Here is a 26409-nt window from a genome sequence, read left to right as displayed (position 1 = left end):
GAGGAAGTTTACACATTTGAGTTTTTGTTCTAGGCTGTCTGCAGCCTCAGGATGACATCCCTACAACAGTTTACATTCAGGTCACATTTTCAATGTTTTATCTGAGGACAAGAAATGTATTTAAAAAACTAAAACGTAAATTGTGCAGAATGTGAGTGTGCTGTGCACACCACATACATCAGTGTGGCCAGGTATTTCACACTTCTACCGCTATTACTCAAAACAGGGTTGGACATCTGATCTTATGTTAGACAGAATACAAAACAAGAGAGATGGTTATTCCGTAATTGTTCACTAGGGAGTTTCCTGCACCTGTCATTGAAGCATCTAGCACTGGTTACTATTAGAGGCTGGATACAGAACAAGATAAACCCTTGGGCTGACCCCGTCTTAAGTATCTATACTCTATATATTAATTTATCTGTCTATATCAGAGGTTCTCAAACTGTGATCCATGAACCATTTTGATTTAGTTGGGGATTGGTCCTGCTTTGAGCAGGGGGTTGGACTAGATGACCTCCTGAGGTCCCTTCCAACCCTGATATTCTATGATTCTATGACCACCAATGGTCTGCGAGCTCCATTCAGGTGGTATGCGGATAGTTCCCTCTAAGGTGTGCACCTGGGCGGCCGCACACAACAGAATGAAGGGCCATCCTCAAATTAGTGGAGCCATGCCTGGGGCGGCTCCACTAATTAGGTACCTGGACCCTGTAGAAGACACACATGTAAGGTGAAGACACACCTGTAGAAGACCCTGTAGGAGACACACATGTAAGCCTTGTGGGGGGATAGGAGGTAGGTGAGAGGGGGTAGTGGGGTGAGAAGAGGGGGTGGGGGGAATTTGGGACATGCAGGGCTGTGGTTCCCAGAGAAAGAGGTGACTTTCCCCAGCTCCAGGGCTGTGGCTGCCGGGGAGAGACCCCCCTCCTTCCCAGCCTCAGGTCAGTGGGTGCTGTGGTGTGGGAGAGGCCCCCCCTCCTTCCTAACCCCAGCTCAGGGGCTGCCGTGTCAGGGGAGAGGGCACATTCATTGCATTAGAAAGGTAAGACTACTGATATTAAAATATGAGTTGTGTGCTATTATTTGTAGAATAAAAAAACAATTATTATGATGTTTTTATTATATAGCGCTTTTATCCAAAGTGTTTTACAATAATTAGCTAATAGTACAAACAACATTTGGAAAGATCATTAAGTTGTCCACCGAGACCCGCAGTAATTTTCAAGTGGTCCATGGAAAAAAAAGTTTGAGAACCACTGGTCTATAGCCATTCAGTCTCTCAATCAGTCATCCACCTCTCCAGGCCTTTCCCCTCTGCCCACCATTTCAGCAGTTACACACACAATATTCAGATGTCCTGCTTACCCCAAAGTTTATTTTTCTTCCTTTTGGTGCCTTTATTTTACTGAATCTGAAATGCAGCAGGCATCGTACTGTGTAGACTAAGTTCTGTGAGGCAAGTACTTTTGGGGTCTTGAGCAGCCTCAAGGGCTTAGTCTACTGACTTTCTGATTCTTTTCATTAAATATCTCCCACAATGCACTCAGTTCAGATGACATGGCTGTGTTAATGTTTCCCTGGGAGCCCCTGTGACCTAAACAGGATGCATGATTCTTGTACTTTAATAAAAAAAGTTGGAATTTCAAACCCTTGAAGAAAAGGTATTGCATCCCATTTTCCACACACATACTCCACTTGTCGCTGTAGCTACCCTCTCAATAGCCTCCTGTTTTGTCTGTAGTCACCCCCTTTATACTTTTCTGAGCCTCTTTATCTCCCATCCCTAACAGAGCAGCTGGATGACCACATATAAATCACCTTTTGTACATTTCATATTTCCCTCTTGGTCTCCTGGACCATAACTCATGAGACACCCTTTCCGCCTTGTGACGAGCAAAAAGCTCATTGGCTGTCATTGGTGTGAAGGGAAACAGAAGAGAGACTTAGTTCCCGAGGCACCTTGGAATTAGTAGAGAGCTAGTAAAGGGATATGACAGCTGCACTGGGGTCTCCTGTAAAGTGACTACGAAGAGAGGAATGATTGGGGAATAATTTCGAATTTCTATCTAAGAGACAGACCTCAAAGATGGGACTGCAGAGAACTTGTGCCTGTAGTAAAGTACATCTGAACAAGCCAAAACATGTGGTCTGCAAAAAGGTAAGCAAAAGCTCCCAGGCTGCCTCAGGGTCTGGCTGGGCTGCATTGATAGCTAGGCTATGTCAGCTGGTATCTTATTGTCTGCCCTCCTCTCTCTTTCCCCCCGCACAAGGTTACGGCTCCATTCAATCCATTTCCTATATTAATGCTAAATCCCTATCCATCCTCAGATCAAACCACTGATTAAGAGACAATGACTGAATCATCCACTGTCTGAACCAACTAAATACACTGCTCCTGGAGAGCATGAGCCAAGGTCACAAGGTGAGAACAACACCCCTGCACCTGTCCCACCCTGGTAATAGTGCTCACCACCGAGGCTAGGAAAGCATTTCCATCCTCTACTCTCGGTCCTGCGTTCTTCCTCTCCCTGTCAGGGTCCCCAACACTTTTGTGAGAGCTCCCCCCGGAAAGTACTAGGGAAATATTTCTACTCTCTTCCCCATTTCTGTCAGGGCTCTTTTTAGTCCGATGAAAACTACCCCTCGGGGAGCCTGGGAGGGCCCGAGATGAATCCCGACAGGCACACAGTTGTTTCTGATTGTGACTGGATACCAGGCCACTCTGGACTGAATTTTCCTTTTCCTTCCCATCATCAGCACCCTCCTCGCCGCTAGCTGGGCAAGGCGTTGCTGCTCCTGGAAATGACCCGGCAGAGCATCCGCACGCTGCGGCAGCAAGCCAGGAACGCGTCCATGGAGCCATCCTCCTTCCCGCACCGGATGGGGCCCAGATCCTAGACGCCTTTACACACACTTCCACGCTCCTCCGAGGAGCGGGGCCCTTGCTCCCCGCTGGGCTGCTGCCCTAGTCTCGCCCCCGACTTGGCCCCTCGGACCTGAAGCCCCCCCGGACCCACTATACGCCGCGCACCGGCTTTTTGCACAAACTGCTCTCTTGCGCGCCTCAGCCAAGCGGCCCCGCGCCCTCCTCCGCCCCGCGCCCCGCTTGCGCGCGATCCGCGCCGGCCACTCGCCTCGCGGCCTGACCGTCCGCTGCTGCCCCGGGCCCGCGGCGCGGAGCCGGGCCCGGCCCGTCTGCCCCGCGACCGCGTCCCTCCGACGGGTGCCTGCCTCCGCCTGTACCGTTATCGCCCATCAACGGGCGCTGAGCTCACAGCCCGAGGCAGGGTGGGCGGAGCCTCTAGCCGCGCCCCCGGCCCCACGCGGGCCAGCCGAGCCGTTGCTGGAGCAGGAACGAGCAATAATTCAAAGCGGCGCCGCCCACAGGCGGAAGCGGCCGTGCTCTACCCGGAAGTACTTTCGAGTGGGGAGGAAGTGACGCCTGATCGGACGGAAGGACAGAAGTTACCCAGTTTCCGGCCCTGGCCGGAAGTGTCTGTGTTTGAGGCCCAAGATGGCGGCGGGGATGTACCTGGAGCACTACCTGGATAGTAAGAGCCGGGGTGGGGCTGGGGGTGGCTCCTGGCGGGGGGGGTCGTTGCCTGGGGCGGGCCCCGTGGGGAGTGCGTTCGGCTCGGGGAGAAGCGGCGCGCGGGCTTCCGGGGCTCGGCGCGACAGCTTCGAGCGCGCGCGGTCCCGCCCAGGGCGCTGTGGCTGGGACCGAGTCCGGCGAGCCCCGTGCGCGGCGGGGAGGGGGGTTAAAGCGCGGCGCCGGCGCTGTGGCCCCTTCCCGCTCTCATGGGGTGTCGGGCTCGCCCTGGCGTTGCGGAGCTGTTCCCAGTTCCTGCTCTTCCTGTGCTCTCTGGAGCCCGGCTCGACGTGGTCTGGGTCAGTCCCACACACCTGCCCTCGGCGCCAGATCCTGCCTCGGGGTAGGGGTGAGGCTGCTGGCTGCTGCTTCTTCTGCACGTTCTCGTTTGCATCCTTTCCCTGCTGACTTCTCCTTTCATCGCGGTTTATATGTTGAGGGGAAGGTGTAGTTTTTTAGCTTTGTTCCCCTGCCCCACAACGCACACTCAATCTGTGGGACTTGTTGCCAGAGGATGTTGTGAAGGCCAAGACTATAACAGGGTTAAAAACAAAAACAAAAAAAACCCTAGATAAGTTCATGGAGGACAGGTCTGTCAATGACTTAGCTAAGGTGGTTTGGGACACAGCCTCATGCTCTGGGTGTCCCTAAACCTCTGACTGGGAGTGGACACTTGACGATTGCCTGGTGGCTTCATTCTGAAGCATCTGGCACCGGCCACTGTCAGAAAACAGGATAACTGGGTTAGATGAACAGTTGGTCTGACCCAGTGTAGCGACTGTTATGTTCAGAAAGCAGATTGTTTGTGCCAGGCTCCTGTAAGAGCTGGCAGCCATACAGCTGGCATTGGTGTGGGAGATGGTTAAGGATATGATTCTTTCACAAAGGTTTCAGAAATCACGGAATCTCTGACTTCCAGCGACCTCCATGACTTCTGCCCACGGTGGCTGGGAGCTGTGGGGTTGCCCCGCCACGTGGCGGTGGGGCCCCCGGAGCTCTGAGCGGGCCCCCACAGATGTCTGGCAGCTGGGTGTGGTGTGGGGACCCTGCAGCTGAGCTTCTGATTTTGTCATGAATATTTTTAGTAAAGGTCACAGACAGGTCACAGTCTTCCATGAATTTTTCTTTGTTGCCCGTGACCTGTCTGTGAGTTTAGTGATGGTTTGAGTGAAGAAGAGAGAAAGTAGTTGGATTTCAAATTCTGTCTCCTATAATTGACAAAAAGTGTATTTTTCTCCGCTCCCCACGCTGTCCCCCCACTCCCTGAGAAAGCAGTAAAGGAGAGTGGACGGTTTACAGTGTTTTTCTCTTCAATACATGGGTGGAGAGGATGGTTGTGAGCTAAATCCAACTATATTTATGATTTTTCTTATACTTGTATGGAGTTTGTTACAGCTGGTTTATTTTTATTTGCATAAATGTTTTAAAATTGTCCTTGCTTGTTTTTTGTTATAGAGAAAGTGGTAATTTTATAGGTGAAGCTGGTAGCACCATCTTTTAAGATTGCCTGATACTTCTCATTATAAGACCCTCACTTTCACTTATAACTTTACCAAACTTGATCCATTTTGGGGGAAAAGTCTTGAGCTGATTTTTTTTTTTTTTTTTTTTTTTTAAATTTCGGCCAAAATAGTTCAATTGCTTCAGAGAACAAGTCTAGGAGAAAATGTTTTGGCATATCTAAAAAAAGATATGTTATCAACCTATTCTTTAGAAATTGCTAGCATGTGTTAGGTTAGGGACTTGAAATTTGGCAGGGAAGTTGCTGTGGTTGTTAGGATTGTGCCTTTTGCCATCCAGGAGAAAATTCACCCAAATGTGGCCAAGTTGCAAGTCTTGGGGAGGTGGGGGGTGGGGGTGGTGGAGGGTGGAGGAATCTGTTTGCACATGCTCAGTATAAACTTGTTGGAACTTAACAGCGAAATTCTCTGAAAATTCCTTGAGTACTGAGTATACTCTAGCTTGGGGCTGCAGGGGCCAAACAGCACTTCCCTGCAATTGCCACTCTTTGCTGCTGTGGGACAGGAACTAAGAGCAGAGAGACTGTCTCCCCTGCAGTCTCAATTCTCTCCCCTCTGGGTCCAGGCAGTGTGGAGAAGGAAGCTGCCTGAATTTAAAGCAAACGGGACAAGAACCAGACTTGGGGAGAGTAGATTTGGCAGGAAAACTGGGATTAGCTGGTTATAGATACTGAGCCGGGGGCAGGAGAGACAAAGCTCATGAGGAGCCAGGGTATCGCGGGAGAACTAAGACTAGCTGGGCAAAGATACTGGGGAAAGGGAAGGCTCAGCCAAGATATGTGTGGGGGAACTGAGATTACATGAGCCCAGGAAGGGAGACTGGGAGCCAGTGTGGAGTGAGGATTGGAGACCTGGCGAAGAGGGAAAGAAACAGATTTTACAAGGATACTAGGGCTCAGACCGGGAGCTCAGAGGAAAGGACTAGGACTGACTGGTGCTGGAACGAAGAGAGAGGACTAGACAAGGACAGTTGGAAGGCACAGGAGCAGAAGGCTCTGTGACCGGAGTGCACACACTTCCAAAACCTGGACTGGAAGCCAAGATTCCTGGCTCTCACCATTCGTTGGCTGTCAGCAAATTGCTGTGAAACCCACTGCTTGTACCCCTCCTGCCTCAATCCATGTAGAGGACGACAACCTACTATTGCTGTCAGTTATTTCTTAGCTTAAATGCTAGCAGTCTGTGCTGTGGATTTAAAGGTTTTAACCCTGCTGGTGAGCCAAGTGGGTGTCAATATATAACATGATGAAATTATTTTTTGTTTACCTTTTAAAAATTTAGGAAATTACCCATTTAAAAAAAAATTCTTATACAAACATTAAGCTTTCAAGGTCAAGCTTTCAGAAGTTGGGAAATGCCAGAATTAAGGTTGCATATTCTTTTAATGCAGTTTTGTGTGTGTAAGCTCTAACACCTCTGTGGTTTGCAGCAGGGACTTAACATTTAGCAGAGGGGATGGTTCTAGGTTCAGAGACTTGCATCTTGCTGTCCCTGTGAAAACTGAAAAAGTTGTAAAACTGTAAAACATCTCCATTTGCAGTTTGTATTATACTCTGCAGAGCATGATAGGCTTGCTGTTTAAAAAATGAGACTGTTGTGTCTGCACTGAGCATGCCCTAGCTTTGCTGAGCCTATTCACAGACAGATACATTTGAACTCAGCTTTCTTCCTCTCTGGTGATGTCTCTGTGTCCCATATCCTCTTCTTCTTCCCCTTCCTTCAACTCTGTCCAATATGAGAGGAGTTAAAAATGAAAAGGCATCTCCCCACTTCCCTAAAACATGTCCTCCTGCAGCTTCTTATCTCCATTTAATGTCCTAAACCATTTTTTGTCCCCTGCCTCCACTATTGCAGAAGCTGGATCTTCTATACTGTAGCTATCAGATCCTGTAATGGGAGGAGGAAGCCTGATACTGAAGCACTTTCTCCTCCCCTACACTAAGGGAGCAGTGGGTAGTAAGAGAGAGGGAGAAGAAAGGAGGGAGATCAGAGAAAGAACTTGAGAAGGGAAGAGTCTTGGGGGACAGTTGGGAGAGAGAAGCCTGGGGGAGGGGGGAGGAGCTCCTTCCTTTGTGTAGAGGAGCTTGTGTCTATGTGTGTGGACTCTTAGAAGAGCCTGTGTAACAAGTCCCTTATGTGTAGAGCCAGTCTGTGTGTGTGCTCTTTGCGTTTGCTTGGTTTTTGAGGTAAGTCCAGAGAACATGACATTTTTTTGGATGGGATGCATGAGATGAGTGACTGTTAGAGATTCTGTAGAGGGTGGAAAATGAGTGTAATCTTGGGGGGCAAGTGGGAGAAGGGATAGCACAAGAATGTGATTTTTTTTTTGTAGTAACCAACGGACCCTTGAGGACTGTGGCGTCATTGTGCTAGGCACTGTACAAACATGTACAATAAGATATGATTTCTGCCCTAAAGAGATTATTATCCAAGTCCCTATGTACACATGAAAGTTCCACTGGTGAAATTGCCCTTATATTAGAGGGAACTGCTGTACATCCACACACACTTTTCCTCCCACCCATGGTTCACTGAGGAAATTACCCTTGTTTCTATCCATAGTAAGTCTGCATCAATGGGAGTTAAATCTGTGTAGTGCAGCAGGGACTTGTTTCACTTCCATGGCAAATAGTTCTGCTGCTGCTGTCTCACGCTCCAATGGTCACAACAGATTTGACCCATCTGGTCAGCTTCCTACACTTTTTATGTTCTTAGCTCATCTCAGCTAGAAGTCACCCACCTGTTCAGACAGCACTGACAAATGTACAGTTCCCATTCATAGGCTACTTTTGAAAGAGCTTTCCCAACCAAATCCAGCCTTCTATGTTCGTTATGCTTTGCACATCTGCCTAGAACCATAAGGAGTTTTAACTGCTGTTAAGGACATGGAACATGGACTGTCCCAGCTGGGAAAATTGAACCAGAATGCAGAGATCCAAGCACCTGCCTTGACAGGTGGTAGAACTGGGTTACTTTCTGAATAACAGTGTAGAGTGAAGGGTAAGGAGCTGTGACAAAGCTATAAAAGAGATCACAATGGCAACTATGGAAATGCCCACACAACCTCCAAGAAGCGCATCATCCGGGTGGATAAAAATCAATGATATAAATCTGATTTTTAAAATTTTTTTTTTTAGTTTTTTTTACTTAAATCAGATTATTTTGATAAAATGCTTTTTGAGGAAAAAACCTATCTAAAGATAGTTTTAATTAAGATACATTATAGCTCAAAGATATCTTATCATGGAATAGGGATTATAAATTATGATTCTCTAGTATGAGCTAATATGGTCATGTAACGTTTAAGAAAAGTTTTGTAAATGAGTTCCAATAGTTCATGGATTATAGGGACCCAGTCTTATGGGGTTGCAGGGGCTTCTGTATAGATTATTTAGGTTAATCTTTCTGTCTACCCAGTGGGACTCAGTGCTCAGTCTAGAAGATACCATCAGAAATGCTTAGTTTTGCAGTTCTCAAACTGTGGATTTGTGTCTCCAGAGATAACATGCTTGTTAACAGCAAAAATGTTTTAAAATAAATAATATATAGAGGTGAGAAATAACAGACCTCAACCCTATTGTCCTTCTGCAAGTTTGTGTACACCCAGTCAATCCCTTACCTTTCTCTAAAAGTGCAAAGTTTCAAAAAATTCAATGAATAGAAAATTGTTGGGGGCGGAATAGATCTGGACAAGGAGAAGAAGTCAGGAGATAAATGTGAGAAGGGAGGGACAGGCAGTAGAACCAAAAGTGAAACTGTTTGAGCAGCATATTCCAGAATATTCCATATTCTCTGACTAGAAGGAAAAGCCTATAGTGGCAGCAGGCTGTAAAAGAGACCCAGTTTGGGAATATTTTAATGAAGTTCCTCTACCTGTGGGTAAGACAAGCATGCGTGCAAAATGCAAACAGTTCAACAAAGAAATGCAAGGCCTGGTTGCCCGATGTAACAACATTATGAGAAGTGTTCCTTCTCAGGAGGAAGCGGTGTTGAAGATGATGAGAAGAACGTGTCTGAACGTGCAGAATCTGCAGGTTGGTAAACTTTTTTTTATTTCATACTTCTTTCTTAAGGACCGCCTGTCTTCCTTCTGGATTAGTCTTGAATTCTCATGTTTGAAGAAAAAATATAGTTGTTACTCTATGGTACTATGATTTTAGATGCAGTTGTGATAAAAAAATAAATAGCTGAAATAGGCAGATCTTCCTTTTTGCAATTTCACCTTTAAAGTAGTACTGAGTAAAAGTGAGTGTAATGAGTAATACTAAATGAGCAGTATGATAATAATTAAATAACTGCGTTGACTTATTTTGTTTAGGAGAATCCATCCTCAACATACAGGATTCCGAAGACTATCCGCCTTCAAGAGCACCATCATTTTCTATAGTTTCGGAGTTATCTGCCAATGGTAGTGTTTCAGTCACATCATGTATGTCACGTAGCCACAGTATATCACTTGTAGCAAAAAAAAAAAAATCTCCGTCACCCAGAAACAACCATAGGTAAGTTTGTGATACTAACTCGCAGATTACAAAAAGAGGTAATTAATAGAAAAAATTGCCAGGTTTGTTTATGCAACAAACTCTCCTTTCAATATGATTGAGAACCCACACTTTACTAACATGGTTCAGTCATTAAGACCAGGATACAGTTCACCCAACAGAGCAGATGTCGCAGGCAAATTGCTGGATAAAGTGTATGAAAGAGAAATTGAGCACTGTGCAAAAGGTCTAGAGCGGTGTTTCCCAAACTTGGGACGCCGCTTGTTCAGGGAAAGCCCCTGGAGGGCCGGGCCGGTTTGTTTACCTGCCGCATCCACAGGTTCGGCCAATCGAGGCTCCCACTGGCCACGGTTCACCGCTCCTGGCCAATGGGGGCTGCGGGAAGCGGCGGCCAGTACATCACTTGGCCCGTGCTGCTTCCCGCAGCCCCCATTGGCCTGCAGCAGCGAACCGCGGCCAGTGGGAGCCACAATCAGCCAAACCTGCGGACGTGGCAGGTAAACAAACCGGCACGGCCCCCCAGGGGCTTTCCCTGAACAAGCGGCGTCCCAAGTTTGGGAAACAGTGGTCTAGAGGGTAAAATTGTTAACCTGAGTCTTGATGGGTGGAGTAATGTTCACAATGATCCTGTTGTATGTGCTTGTGTGACAACAGAAGAAGGGAATGTCTTCCTTACAGAAACAATTGATACATCAGGAAATGCACACACAGCAGAATACTTACAAGAAGTAGCAGTAAAAGCTATAACAAACTGTGGGGAAAAAAATTCAAATGTCTAGTACGCAGCTTGGTCATAGACAATGCTGCAAATGTATCCAAGATTAGAAGAAATTATTTAGAACAGAGTTCCAAGCTAATAACATGGTTGCAGTGCTCCTTGAAGAGTCCCAAGCTAATAACATAAGGTTGCAGTGCTCATTTGGTGCACCTCCTAGCCAAAGACTTCAGTGTTCCAGAAATAAAGGCTAATGTTGTTGAAATTGCAAAATTCTTCTGTAACAGCCACTTTGCAGCAGCAGCTGCTCTGAAAAAAGTGGGAGGAGCCAAGCTAACTCTCCCACAAGACGTGCGATGGAACTCAGTAGTGGACTGGTTTGAGCACTGTATCAAGAACTGGTCTAATCTGATGACAGTTTGTGAACAAAATCATGAAAAAATAGATGGCACTGTCACAGCCAAAGTTCTCAACATTGGGGTTAAGAGAAATGTTGAACACAGACTGAATACCCTGAAGCCTATTGCTGTAGCCTTGAACGAAATGCAGGCAAATAGCTGTTTTATTGCTGATGCTGTTGAAATTTGGAAGGAGCTGAGTGAGATCTTAAAAAGAGAAACATGCCATGACAGAGTTAAATTACAAGCATTAAAAAAACGAATGGGACAAGCACTATTTCCAGCTCATTTTCTTGCAAATATTCTCAATACTTGGTACCAGGGTCGAACCTTAACTGCTGAAGAAGGGGAGTTGGCTATGACATGGACCTCCAGCAATCATCCCTCCATATAATGCCAACTATAATAAACTTCAAAGCTAAGGGTGAAACCATTGAAGAAATATATGTTTGCTGATGATGTTTTAAAGAAAGTCACACCAGTGAACTGGTGGAAGTCACTTAAGCACTTGAATTCAGAGACTGTTGAAGTGATCATCTCACTTTTAACAGCAGTAGCTTCTTTTGTCGGTGTAGAAAGAATATTTTCTTCCTTTGGACTAATTCATTCCAAATTGAGAAATTGTTTGGGACCTGAAAAAGCAGGAAAGCTTGTTTTTCTTTTCCAGATTATGAACAAACAGGAAAATGAAGATGACTGAGTTAGCTGCAGAAGCCAATATTTTAAGTTTCTCATGTTGACCTGGCTGACATAGTTGATTTAATTTTTTTTAAAAAAAATATCATTTAACTATTATAGTTAAAAACAATTTTAACAAAAACAAACCTGATTTTAAAAACCTTGAATGTTTAAATTCAAAAATTCGTATGCTTGTTTTGTTAAAATATTATGTGTGTGCTGTTGAAGAAAAAAATTCAGAATACATAACATTGTTGTTTTAGTTAAATAAAACAATTTAAGTGTCTGTCTGATGATGATCTCCTCCTAATACAGCATGGCAAGAAAATCCTCCAGATATTAATGATTAACCTGTTGAATTGGAGATAGTTCATCTCCCAATGACTTCATAAATATCTGCTTCAATTACCTTTGGTAAACATGAAATAAACAATCATTCATTTTCTCATATAGCTGTAAAACTCATCTAAAAAGTTTTCAAAATAAATCACTTTAAAAACGTATAGTGTGTACCTTCTAAAAATGAAACCTACATCTATCTCTGAGTTGTGAAGGATATGTATTAAGGTTAAAACAACCAATAAGAATGCACTTTTATGTAGAAATCCATGATTAAATCGAGTCTTCCTGACTAGTGATTTGAATCATGATTTAAATCAATTTGATTTAAATCAAATTCACCCTGCCCATCATTCAGCCTCAGTTACTTGCAAACCATGCTGACCCTGTCTGGAGGCTCCCCAGAAGAGTGCTGATAGCCATGATGAGATAGAGCAATAGGAGAATAATACTGACGTGTCTACTCAAAGCTGCTTGATACTCATGGCATTGTCCTGGAGGCCATCAGTCAGGACCTGCTCCAGATGCAGATACTAGGATACATCTGCCTCAGAGACGACAACGGAGACAGAATACTAGGGAGATGAGGGGCCCTCAGCCAGTAAGTTTTATTGTAATAAATAATCATTGTAGCTTTTTTTGTGCTGCAGGGGGAGGGGAGGCTTTGAACTTTTTACCACTGTTGCTTTTCCACTTTTTGCTTTTGAAAATGGGTAAATATAGCTATGTCATTTCGAAACCTCTCCATTTCTCCTTCTCATTACTCCGCTCCACCCCCATCCCACATCTTCCAAAATGCTGCTGAGACTACTTGCCCCAAGGTCTCCTCTTTTCTCCACACACACCCCCATCTCCTCCTGCCACCACTCTCCCTTGTTCAATTCCTGACACTATTTCATCTTTTCTCCCCCCATTGAGTCATGTGGTTGGGTACAAAATGGCAAACAAACAGCCGCAAAAAAATTCCAGCACAAATGGCCCATGATGTGTCGTAACATAAATATAGAAGCAATATTGAGATCACAAAGCTTGAACACAATATCTGCCAGTCTCTGTGCTGTCCAGCAATACAGCATCATAAGCAATGTCGTTCACTGTCTCAAGCCTTTGATTTAACTGCATGCATAACAGTATAATACAGAAAGTCCATGGAAAATTACAGTACTTCTGCTCAAAAAAAAAAGGGGGTTCAATGATTCATGGGCATTATTGGTTCACATATCCGAGTAAAAAGAAAAGGAGTACTAGTGGCACCTTAGAGACTAACAAATTTATTTGAGCATAAGCTTTTGTGAGCTGCAGCTTACTTCATCGGATGCATTCATGAAGTGAGCTGTAGCTCACGAAAGCTTATGCTCAAATAAATTTGTTAGTCTCTAAGGTGCCACTAGTACTCCTTTTCTTTTTGCGAATACAGACTAACACGGCTGCTACTCTGAAACATATCAGAGGAAGTCATTTATACCTGTTAGTGCAGTGTATTTTCAGAGATGGTTATTTTTAATCCTGATTTTCTCATGTCTCCTGGCATATCAGAGAATTTCTGCGACAAGAGGAGTTTTAATTCGATATGCACATTCCTAGGCAGTGCATGTTTCTCCATCCCTTCCATGCTATGGCAGGATACGTTTTCTCACTTACCAAGTAGCAAATCTGGCAGAACCGCCTCAGCTCAAAACCTTGCAGTCTCCCTGGCTGGCCTCTAGCCCTCTTGAATTATGTCCTCCTTTGCCTTTTGGGACTCTGCATCAGGGTAATGTCTTCCAAGGCCAGGTCTGCCTGTGGTAGTGTAACTGGAGTTCTAATAAGTTCCATATAATGCATCATTTTCCCGCACTCTATGAGACCTTTAAAGTAAAGATTGGCATTGACATAATGATAAACATCCTTTTTCTAGGAAGCATTTAAAGGCTGCTTTCCATCTTGCTCTGGGTGCCAGATTGTTGGGGAACTATGGTAAACTATTGGGAAAATGGCCAACAACAAAAAGAGGGGTTGCGGGAGGGTAAATGATACATTTTCTTTTTGGGAATGCTGGGTTTCCATAGCTACTGCATTCACTATGGTTACTGACTGATCTCTGTTTCTTTGGACAGTACCTGCAATAGACATACCTTACTAGAAAGTTCCACTGATGCTTGCTGTCTTATAAATTGGAACACAAGAGAAAGGACCAGGATACCTGGATCAGCTACAGACTTCTTTTGTGACCCTGGGCAAGTTGATAAATCTACTCTGTGCCTCAGTTCCCCATTTGTAAAATAGGGATAATACTTCCCTCACAGTAGTGTTGTGAAGATAAAGCCCACTAATGATTGTAAGGCATATAGATACAGTAACTCCTCACTTTAACATTGTAGTTATATTGCTGAAAAATGCTACTTTAAGCGAAATGATGTTAAGTGAATACAATTTCTCCATAAGAATTAATGTAAAGGGGGAGGGGGGGTGTTGTGTTAGGTTCCAGGGAAATTTTTTTTGCCGGACAAGACTGTATTTTAAATATATACACACACGTATACACAGTATAAGTTTTAAACAAACAATTTAATACTGTACACAGCAATGATGATTGTGAGGCTTGGTTGAGGTGGTGGAGTCAGAGAGTGGAAGAGGGTGGGATATTTCCCGGGGACTGGCTTACTGCTAAATGATGAACTAACACTTGGCTGAGCCCTCAAGGATTAAGACGTTGTTAATGTAGCCTCACACTCTACAAGGCAGCATGAATGGAGGGAGGGGAGACAGCACGGCAGAGAGAGACAGAGACACGCACAATGTGTGTGAGAGAGAGACAGGCATTGCCCCTTTAAGTACGCTGACCACACTCTAAGTACACTGTCTTTTTAAGTTGATCAGCAAGTTGAGACAGCAGCTGCTGCCAGCAAGCTTCCTCCTGCTCTGTGGAGATGGGGTAAAGGACCAGGGAGGGGAAGGGGGACACCCTGACATTAGCACCCCTCTTCGCCCCCCACCCCTTGCACAGCAAGCAGGAGGCCCCCAGGAGCAGCTCCAAGGCAGAGGGCAGGAACAGCACACGGCAGTGTGGGGAGGGACAGCTGAACTGCCTGGCAGTTGATAGCCTGCTGGGCAGCTGCTGCACAGGGAACTTAGGGGAGCTGATGCTGGCCCACCCTGATTCCAGGCCCCCACCAGTAGGCTCCAACAGGCTGCTCTTCCTTCAAGCAGTGGATAAAGCAGGCAGCTGCCAAATGACGTTATAAGGGAGCATTGCGCAACTTTAAACGAACATGTTCCCTAATTGATCAGCAACGAAACAATGTTAATCGGGATGACTTTAAGTGAGGAGTTACTGTACTATGGTAAGGAGGGCCATATAGATAAGTAATATAAAGAGATTGTTTAAAAAACTTATGGTGGAGTCCCAGTGAGCCACAAAGAGGACCTGGATGTGTTAAGATGAGCACTTAATTGAGAGAGTGTGGGACAGGAAGAAGACTGTTCTTTGAAGTTGATCTAAGCAAAGAGAGAGAGAGATGACGGGGTGGGATGATGCAAGAAGAAATGCTCACCCTAATAAAGAAGCACACTGTGTTCCTGGAGAGCATTGTTGCCTAGGCAAGCTGCACCTTTGTGCTGCAGAATATTGAGATTGAGGATATTGGGTGGGCTCTTTCACTTTCCCCACATGGTCCCAGTCATTCTCCCACCAATCCTTAGGACAAGGAGAACGACTTAGTCTGTGTCTTATCTGTCACAGACTTGATCTTTAAATTATTTTGTTGTGTGTTTGTGAATGCTTTGCATGGTTGCTGAAGTTCTGATTTGTGTTTAATAAAATTTGTACTGTTTAATAAAGCAACAGTGGTGGTCTTGGTTTCAAAACACAGATGCCAAGGTTTATTGAATAGCATTAAAATGCATATAAACCAGAAGATGAAGAGATTTCAGGACAGGCACCATCTTTCTGTTATGTGTTTATACAGTGCCTAGAACAGTGGCACCCAAATTGCTCATTTGGGACCATAGGCACTTCTGCAATACTGATATATATTCTACCAAAACCTAATATGTTGCTGTCTCCTGTTCCCAAAGTGTATGCACGAGCATTTTTGACCGTGGCACTTCTGCTGGCAACATTGCCAACAGTTTTCAGAGTGGTAGCCGTGTTAGTCTGTATCAGCAAAAACAACGAGGAGTACTTGTGGCACCTTAGAGACTAACAGATTTATTTGGGCATAAACGTTTGTGGGCTAAAACCCACTTCATCAGATGCATGGAGTGGAAAATACAGTAGGAAGGTGTATATATAACAGTACATGAAAAGATGGGAGTTGCCTTACCAAGTGGGGGGGGGGGGTCAAGACAATTCAATTAAAGTGGGCTATTATCAACAGGATGAAAAATCACTTTTGTAGTGGTAATCAGGGTGGCTTATTACAAATAGTTGACAGGAAGGTATGAGTAACAGTAGGGGGAAATTAGCATGCGGAAATTAATTTTTATTTTTTGTAGTGACCCATCCACTCTCAGTCTTTATTCAGGCCTAATTTGATGGTGTCCAGTTTGCAAATTAATTCCAGTTCTGCAGTCTGTCATTGGAGTCCGGTTCTGAAGATTTTGTTGTTGAAGAATTGCCACTTTTAAGTCTGTTGTTGAGTGTTCAGGGAGGTTGAAGTGTTCTCCGACTGGTTTTTGAATGTGACGGTTGACGTCTGATTTGTGTCCATTTATTCTTTTGTGTAGAGATAGCCCAGAGGGGCATGCTGGCACATGATGGCATATATCACATTGGTAGATGTGCAGGTGAACAAGCCCCTGATGGTGTGGCTGATGAGGTTAGGTCCTATGATAGTGTCCCTTGAATAGGTAGGTGGACAGAGTTGGCACTGGGGTTTGTTGCAGGGATAGGTTCCTGGGTTAGTGTTTTTGTTGTGTGGTGTGTAGTTGCTGGTGAGTATTTGCTTCAGGTTGGGGGGCTGTCTGAAAGTGAGGACTGGCCTGTCTCCCAAGGTCTGTGAGAGTGATGGGTCGTCCTTCAGGATAGGTTGTAGATCCTTAATAATGTGCTGGAGAGGTTTTAGTTGGGGGCTGAAGGTGATGGCTAGTGGCGTTCTGTTACTTCCTTTGTTGGGCCTGTCCTGTAGTAGGTGACTTCTGGCTCTGTCAATCTGTTTCTTCTCTTCAGCAGGTGGGTATTGTAGTTTTAAGAATGCTTGATAGAGATCCTGTATGTGTTTGTCTCTGTCTGAAGGATTAGCGCAAATGCGGTTGTATCTTAAAGCTTGGCTGTAGACAATGGATCGTGTGGTGTGATCTGGATGAAAGCTGGAGGCATGTAGATAAGTATAGCGGTCAGTAGGTTTCTGGTATTGGGTGGTGTTTATGTGACCATCGCATATTTGGATTGTAGTGTCCAGGAAGTGGATCTCTTGTGTGGACTGGTCCAGGCTGAGGGTGATGGTGGGGTGGAAATTGTTGAAATCCTGGTGGAATTCCTCAAAGGCCTCTTTCCCATGGGTTCAGATGATGATGATGTCATCAATGTAGTGCGAGTAGAGACGTTAGGGGACTCTGTCCACCTACCTATTCAAGGGACACTATCATAGGACCTAAACACATCAGCCACACCATCAGGGGCTCGTTCACCTGCACATCTACCCATGTTATGTATGCCATCATGTGCCAGCAATGCACCTCTGCCATGTACATTGGTCAAACCGGACAGTCTCAACACAAAAGAATAAATGGACACAAATCAGTTGTCAAGAATTATAACATTCAAAAGCCAATTGGAGAACACTTCAGCCTCCCTGGACACTCAATAACAGACTTAAAAGTGGCAATTCTTCAACAAAAAAACTTCAAAACCAGACTCCAACGAGAAACTGCAGAACTGGAATTAATTTGCAAACTGGACACCATCAAATTAGGCCTGAATAAAGACCGGGAGTGGATGGGTCACTACAAAAACTAAAAACTAATATCCCCATGCTAATTTCCCCTACTGTTACTCACACCTTCTTGTCAACTGTTTGAAATGAGCCACCCTGATTACCACTACAAAAGTGATTTTTCATCCTGTTGATAATAGCCCACTTTAATTAAATTGTCTTGACCACCCCCACCCCACTTGGTAAGGCAACTCCCATCTTTTCATGATCTATTGATCCATCTATCGATCTATCTACTGTATTTTCCACTCCATGCATTTGATAAGTGGGTTTTAGCCCACGAAAACTTATGCCCAAATAAATTTGTTAGTCTCAAAGGTGCCACAAGTACTCATCATTATTGCCAATAGTGGATTGCACCTTTAACTGTTCACATTTGGCAGGTAGTCTCTGCACCTCTTCTCTTCAATCATCAGCAATTACTCCTCCTTTAGTCTCACAAATTAGGTGTAAAAACAACATGCAGCAGTAATACAGGGGAGATGAGTCCGGAACAGGGAAGTCTGTGACAGACTTTTCCTCCTCCTCTTCAGCCTACCAAATGCATGCTCTATAACCATCCTACAGTGGTTTAGGGTATAGTTAACTAGTCTCTTGTGTTTCTGTCAGGATTTACAGTAGCTCCCTTTATAAGCCAGGGAAGCAAGAAGGTGGTGCTGGGTCATCCAAAAATAAGTTGGTTCAGTTTCTTCATTTATGTTTGTGGTACAGTAGGGGAAGAGAACTTCTTGTTTGATTTTTGAGATTAGTGCTGAATTTCTGAAGACCCTGGTATCATGAACTTTTCCTAACCTATCCAGTGTTAATGCTGGTGAACTGTTGGGGTCTTCAAACAAGGCCTACAGAACCATGGAGTAATTGAATGGCAAGAGCTGGTGAGGGGGGAAATAGAATGGGCACACAGGTCCTTTCAGTAGATCCCTATCACAATTGGGATCTTTTCATACACAGTAATGAGCTCCCGTATAACCTAACTTGATCACATGATGCAGTGTCAAATACTGAATAGTTTTGTACACACTTTGCATAACAGCTCCAACTGTGAATCTTTCATCACTGACATGGTTTTCCACTGATTGGTAGCAGTTGGTGATGGCCAGCTTCCAAATAGTGATTGTCACTCACTTCTGCATGCTGAGAAGCACTCTCATTCTGGTCTCTGGCCCTGCTTCATCAGTACCCTCGTGCAGTCTGAAGTTTTGAAGCTTTCATCATCCTAAATCTCCAGATTATCAATGCTTGTTGGCTGGAGCAAACAGCAGCATCCCTCCAAAGACAGTTGATCAAATAATAGATTTTGTTGGTCCATGCAAATTCAATTTCTGGGTCCTTCTCTGAATTTCTCACACAATTTCAAAAATTCTCACAGTCACCATGGGTACCACACTGCATGCTTTCAGATATTCCAAGACCTGCTTTTCCGTCTCAATAATGGACAGGAGCACAGTATGTCTCCATCACTGTGACCAAGTTGTTTAGAAATGGCACTTCCGTCAGCTAAATTCCAGGATACAGTGAGAAGATTTTAGGAATTGGGCCTCTCTTCCCACAATTTCTCTGGCCTCCTGGAAGTATCTCACAATCTGGAGCAAAAATTACTCAGAATGCAGCATGCCTAGGAGCAGTGCAAGGAACCCTGGCATATCTATCCATACTGGAATTGACGCAGCACAGCCTTGCTATATGAGTATAAGGCTCAAAAGCAACATATCTTACCAAAATGCAGCTACAACAATGTGGGCACAAGCAATCAATGTAAGATGCATCGGTTTTACTACACTAATAGAATTCTTGTGTGTAGACAAGTCCTAATTTAAGACAAGACACAAGTAAGTAGTCAAATGTTAGAGAAGGAGGGAAGATGAAGGGTAACATATTGTGCAATTACAGAGGTTTGCAGTGTGAAAAAAATCAATGGCTGTGAATTGTAACTTGTTTTTATATAAATATCAGTAATCCCACTACTCTTCATATCAATGAATGTTTGAGTTTTTTATGGGATTTTCAGGATAAAGGAAGATAGAAGTCTGTATATTCTTTGAGGGGAAAATCAGCATAGTGTGCTGTGTGAATGCCTGTGGTCTTGTCTACAATGGTGATGGCATTAGGGTATCTGTAGCTATGGGGTGCAGTAAAAAGTGGGCTGCATCTATACTGTCATATGTAGCTACACGTCTCAAAAAAAGACTCCACAGCGGGGAAAGAGCTGGGAAAAGGCTCCAAAATCTTCCTGTTCCTGGCGCTTCTCCTTACCAAATGGAAAGATTCCAGCAAGGGGGGCAGCAACGGGGAAAGGCTCCGACAGCAGGGAGCTGCTGGAACCTTTTCCCATTGCCTTGCCCCAGCCGCAGTCTCCCTGCTACGTGAGACTTTTCCTGCAGTGGAGAAAGGCTCAGGCAGCATGGAGGCAGTGTAGATGGGGAGGCACTGCTTGAGTGTGTAGAGAGCTGAGTAGGGTATATGCCATAAGATTTTGGTGTGTCTTTAGTCGCCTATGCAGTGCCTCACTGTCTACACTGCTCTTTGTACACATACTTGAATGGTAGACTGTATATATACTCTACGCGGTGATGTAAGTGTAGAGAGAGCCTGTGTGTGATTTTTATGGATAAGGCTGAAGAATATGAGACTAATGTTGGGGGAAATAGTGCAAGAGAAGAAAGTGGGGAGAGTACTGGAAACTGGGAACATAAGAGGAAAGGAAAGATAGGAGAATATAGAAGTTGGTTATGTGGATTAAGTAAGAAAGTAATATAGGAAAAGGAAGGGTATGGAGGAAGAAGAGAAGTAAAGTATAATTTTTTTGACAGGTTTCAGAGTAGCAGCCGTGTTAGTCTGTATTCGCAAAAAGAAAAGGAGTACTTGTGGCACCTTAGAGACTAACAAAATTATTTGAGCATAAGCTTTCGTGAACTACAGCTCACTTCATAATTTTTTTGTTATACAATATAGACACAAGACAGGAAAATATAAGAAACATACTATAGGTAAGAAAAAAATAGTGAATGAAGTGGAGAAGGGAAAAGGAGAAAAATGCAAGGGAGACAAAAATTTTAAAAAGCTTTTACTTAATATAATTTTTAGGGCTCTCAAGCGATTAAAAAAATTAATTGCGATTAATCACATGATTAAAGAAATCACAATTAATCACATTGTTTAAGAAGCATAGAATACAATTTAAATATTTTGGATGTTTTCTACATTTTCAAATATATTGATTTCAATAATAACACAGAATACAACTGTACAGTGTTCACTTTATATTTATTTTTTATTACAAATATTTGCACTGTAAAAAACAAAAGAAATGGTATTTTCCAATTCACCTAATACAAGTACTGTAATGCAGTCTCTTTATTATGAGAGTTGAACTTACAAATGTAGAATTATGTACAAAAAATAACTGCATTAAAAAATAAAACAATATAAAACTTCAGAGCCTACAAGTCCCCTCACTCCTATTTCTTGTTCAGCCAATCGCCCAGACAAACAAGTTTATTTACATTTGCAGGAGATAATGCTGCCCACTTCTTGTTCACAATGTCACCTGAAAGGAACAGATGTTCGCATGACACTGTCGTAGCCAGTGTCACAAGATATTTACATGCTTTAAAGTTTTGCATTATTTTGTTTTTGAGAGCCGTTATGTAACAAAAAAAAAATCTACATTTGTAAGTTGCACTTTCACGATAAAGAGATTGCCCTACAGTGCTTGTATGAGGTGAATTGAAAAATACTATTTCTTTATCATTTTTACAGTGCAAATATTTGTAATAAAAAATAAAGTGAGCAGTGTATACTTTGTGTTCTGTGTGGTAATTGAAATCAATATATTTGAAAATGTAGAAAAACATCCAAAAATATTTAATAAATTTCAATTGGTATTCTGTTGTTTAACAGTGTAATTAAAACTGCGATTAATTTTTTTTCATGTTTTGTTGACAAGGTTTTTTTTTAAAGATGGAATAAAATGTGCTGATTGTGGGGAATCACCTGCTTGATTCATAGTTTTAGGGCCAGAAGGGGCCATTATGATCATCTAATCAGAGCATCACAGAACATAGAATTTCACTCAGTGATTCCTGCATCAAGCACAGTAACTTCTGTTTGAGCTACAGCATATCTTTTAAAAAAGATAGACTGTTTTTAAGTGATGGAGAATCTACTACGTACCAAGGCAAATTGTTCCACTGGTTAATTACCTTCACTGTTAAAATATTGCTCCTTATTTCTAGTTTGAGTTTGTCTACCTTCAGTTTCCAGCGGTTGAATTCTGTTATGCCTTTGTCTGCTACATTAACAAGGAGCCCTCTATCTGAAATCTTTTCTCAGATTGTCCCTGAAATATGTATGTAGGCATTTTAATCACAACTTGTTTTTCTGATTAATATTTTTGCAAGGGACAACAGGGACAGACTGACATTTACTTTCTCATCGATCATTCACCTCAGCTTTTGCTGTTGTGCTGTCGTAGAGGGTCAGTTGACCCTAGTCAGTTTGTTCTGAGTTCACCATTTACATGTTTTCTGGGTGATTTGTTTGAACATGACTGACCATGACCATAGTTCTTCCAGATCACCACAAATACACACAAAGCCCCTGGTTAAACATCCAGAGTACATAGTTGTGTCAGGGTTCAAGTGCAATTTCAGCACTCTCAGTAAATTTCCATACATCCTGTCTGATGCCAAGAGAATCCTGCTCCCAGAATCCTTTAGCAAATTCAGACTTACCAGGCTTTACCAGACTTGTGTCATCCCCCGCAATTCATAATATTTCAACACCATCCCAGCAGTCCCCCACTCGATATCCAATTACTAAAGGTAATTGTGATATTGCACCAATTACACCAATTATACCTATTAATTATTGGGCCATGTGTCTCCTTTTTACGTTAAAATGTCATTTTGCGGTCTTCAGTTGTATAATCTGGCAACTGAATTTTAAAGTGTCCCTCTAAGGCTTGCCTTTTCTTACACTGTTTACGTATTTGATACCCAATACAGATGCACAAGAAAAATAACACCGTTATTCCAAGAATCCAAAATACAATTATCCATTCAGTCTCATTCCACTCTGTTTCATGACATACAATATCATACCAGGCACGTATTTGAGATTCTCTACCCTTTACATCTTTTTCAATAACCTTGTATTTTCAAGCAAGTACACCTTTTATGCCTATTACAAGGCCTGTCGTCTGTTCTATCTGATTTAATGTCCTCTGGTATGTTTGTATTTCCATGTCCCGATCTGTATCATTCCCTCCTCTTTCCTCAAGTTGGTGGCATCAATCTAGGGTGAGTTATATATGTTTTGATTACCAGGGGGTGCCATTGTTTTTGTTCATATTGGAAGCTAATTATTTCCCTACACATATACCACATTCCTCGTTCCAGCGTCCAGGGTATTTTTATTGTTACATTATCTTTTCGTTTGTGGTGCCAACATAAATTTTGATTATTTAATACAATCCCCACCAACCTCTTTTCCATTGCAAATTGATAGTAAGGTTCTCTCCTTTCCATTCTAAATTCCTATTTCCCTTTTTAATTAGTGTTCCCCATTCCCATTGGGCTCCTATTATTCTTTTCCATCCTTCTCCAGGGATCTACCACAATCCATTTCCTTCTGACACTATTTCATAGTATCTCATCTCATTTCCCCAAGCACTAGGATATATAACTGGGTTATACCTCTTGCACCTTTCCATTGGCTATTCCTGAATGGATGAGTATACATTGGTGTAGTGTACACTTTTGCATTTTCACCTTCCAGGTATCTTTGAACATGTTGTTAATGTAAGATAATATTTTAATGCCCAATTCAGTACTCTTGGCCAGTTACCTTTACTACTTTGTTCTAAGATATCTTTCCATTGTTCTAATATTCCCTGTGCTTCCATATAAACTTCCCCCCAGGATAAACCAATACAAATGTGCTTTTCTTGTTTAACAATTTCCAAAACAGCCTTTCCCAGTATTTTCCTTAATTCCATTACTGACTGATCTAATTTTTGGTCTACCACCTCCCATTGTCCCCCTGTGTTGGCCACTTTAGTCAGTTGTTCCAAGGTGTGTGTGTGTGTGTGTGTATGTGTCTCTCTCTCTCTCTCTCTCTCTCTTTTCCTTAAAGTAGAGAGACACCAGGTATTTCCTAATCCCAAATCAGTGTTAAATGTTTCCCACGTAGCATTCCTTTAAATCATTCTCCTTTTTAAATCCCAAAACCAATATGTTTTATACCCAGCAGTCCACTTGGAACAGTTTGGATAGTGACTGTCTATAACCCAATCCTCAGGAGATAAAATCAAAGTAATCTCAAATCTGGACCCATTTTGTATACATCTGCAACCATGATCACAATCTGGGATCAGGTATTCCATTTGTTCAGGAGCAAAAGTTGTAACGGTCCAGTGTTCTTTCATCTGTTGGGTTATATTAGTCCAAGTTTGTCCAGTTCTATGTTGTTGATCTCCAATGTAAGTAAGATGTTTCAAGGCACATACGTGTTCATGGGACATTTCCGTCTAGATACTTCCCATCCTTTAAATCAAGTCCTGTTATGGTGTCCCTGTATCATGACCCATTCGTTCCCAAACACTCTTTCGAAAATGTTCTTTACCATATCCTAGTGAACCAGGGTGGATTTGATTTAAATCAAATTGATTTAAATCACTAGTCAGGAAGACTCGATTTAATCATGGATTTCTACATAAAAGTACATTCTTGTTGGTTGTTACCAAACTGAAGATCCTGCATGTTCAAACATGTTCCTTTCATCATCTTCAATGCAGCTTCCTCCTGAGAAGGAACACTTATGATGTTTCATTCAGGCAACCAGGCCTTGCATTTCTTTGTTGAATTGTTTGCATTTTACACGCATACCTGTCTTAACCACGGGTAGAGGAACTTCATTAAAATATTCCCAAACTGGGTCTCTTTTACGGCCTGCTGCCATTATAGGTTTTCCCTTCTAGTCAGAGAATGGAATGGTAGATCTCAAATCAATGGAGACTACACTCAGAAAGACCTCAAGACTTCTGGAATACGCTGCTCAAACAGTTTCAATTTTGTTTCTGCTGCGTGTCCCTCCCTTCTCACGTTTATCTCCTGACTTCTTCTCCTTGTCCAGATCTATTCCGCCCCCAACAATCTTCTATTCATTGAACTTTTTAAAACTTTTGCACTTTTAGAGAGAGGTAAGGGATTAATGCTATGTACACAAACAATAGGGTTGAGGTCTGTTATTTCTCACCTCTATATATTATTTATTTATTTTAAAACATTTTTGCTGTTAACAAGCATGTTATCTCTGGAGACACAAATCCACAGTTTGAGAACTGCAAAACTAAGGATCTCTGATGGTATCTTCTAGACCAGGGGTCTCAAACACGCGGTGCGGCCCAAGGAGTTATTTGCTGCAGCCCGCCAAACTCCTCTCCCCCGCCGCCCCAGTTTCCCCCCCAGTGCACCCCGTCCCCGCTCCTCTGCCTACCTCCAGGTGCTTCCCACTGCCAAACAGCTGTTTGGCAGTGCATAGCGCTTTCCAGGAGGGAGGGGGGAGGAGCGGGGAGCTGCGCACTCAGGGGAGGAGGCGGAGAAGAGGTGGGGCAGGGGCGGGGATTTGGGGAAGGGGTTGGAATAGGGGCAGGGAGAGGGCAGAGTTGGGATGGGGACTTTGGGGAAGGAATTGGAATGGGGCCAGGGGCGGGGGGGTGTCAGTGATGCGGCCCTCGGACCAATGTATTAGTCCTCATGTGGCCCTTGTGGTGATATGAGTTTGAGATCCATGTTCTACACTGAGCACTGAGTCCCATTGGGTAGATAGAAAGATTAACCGAAATAATATATTTATCTTGAGTCCCTAATCCATGAATTATTGGAACTCGTTTACAAAACTGTTCTTAAATATTACATGAATATATTGTTTTATACTATAGAATTAGAATTTATAATCCCTATTCCATGATGAGATATCTTTGAGATACATTATATCTTAATTAAAGTTAATTAACTTTACATTATATCTTAATTAAATTAAATTAATTAAAATTAAAATACATTATATCTTAATTAAAGTTAATTAATTTAATTAATTAAAACTATCTTTAGATAGGTTTTTCCTCAAAAAGCATTTTATCAAAGAAATCCAATTTAAATAAAAAAATCATTGATTTTTATCCACCCTGTAATGAACAATTCCTCTGAGAACACCACTCACATCCCCAGTGACATATATAGATATTCCCTGTAATATTATACAGTTTTACAAAAACTCCTGTAAATATTCCTGTCACTTCAGTCCCGTTATCAAACCAGGCCCCTTGGTAGTACACTCTTGAGGTACTTTTTCAAGATTATGTTAATATGTTTGAGGAGGTTCCCTGTGCAAAACAATTGGTACCCATTTACTTTGCCAAGTCTAATCTGTATTTACACACTGCCAAACTCCCTCATCTAGTTCTTCTTCCACTCATAGTCCTCACTAGATTTGGCTGATTGGGGTTTTCTGTTGGGTCGTAGGGTACTTCAAAATCCTTGTAATGCCTGGTGATGAGTTAACCTCTTTGGTGAGGGTTTAATCTTTCTCTGCTGTTCCCTTATCTTCATTAGATACCTGAGGCATCACTCGGGTCATCTTCATTAGGCATCACTGGGGTGATTACCTCAGAGATATTGGCCAGATAATCAGAATATCACTCCCATGGTCAACCTCTGCTGATTGTGGTTCCGTTTTATCTTTTATAT

The 26409-nt window shown here is 43.0% G+C and overlaps 1 protein-coding gene across 4 annotated transcripts in view; it reads left to right on the top strand.

Moving 5' to 3' along the window:
• The first annotated feature begins 3278 nt into the window (after nt 1-3278).
• ING4 (inhibitor of growth family member 4) overlaps nt 3279-26409 on the top strand; it is a 43315-nt gene continuing 20184 nt past the window's right edge. Inside the window, exon 1 of one of the 4 annotated variants that reach the window (XM_037910701.2) lies at nt 3279-3554. In XM_037910701.2, the coding sequence (XP_037766629.1) occupies nt 3518-3554 (37 nt within the window). In that variant the 5' untranslated portion in view covers nt 3279-3517. Of the gene's footprint in view, nt 3555-3580; nt 3892-26409 lie in introns of those variants that run through there. The other 3 variants (XM_037910708.2, XM_037910717.2, XM_043538716.1) reach the window with 3 other exon arrangements.

This window comes from Chelonia mydas, chromosome 1 (genome assembly GCF_015237465.2).
Source record: "Chelonia mydas isolate rCheMyd1 chromosome 1, rCheMyd1.pri.v2, whole genome shotgun sequence".
In the NCBI taxonomy this organism is placed as follows: Eukaryota; Metazoa; Chordata; order Testudines; family Cheloniidae; genus Chelonia; species Chelonia mydas.
This window is presented reverse-complemented; position numbering and strand designations above follow the sequence as displayed.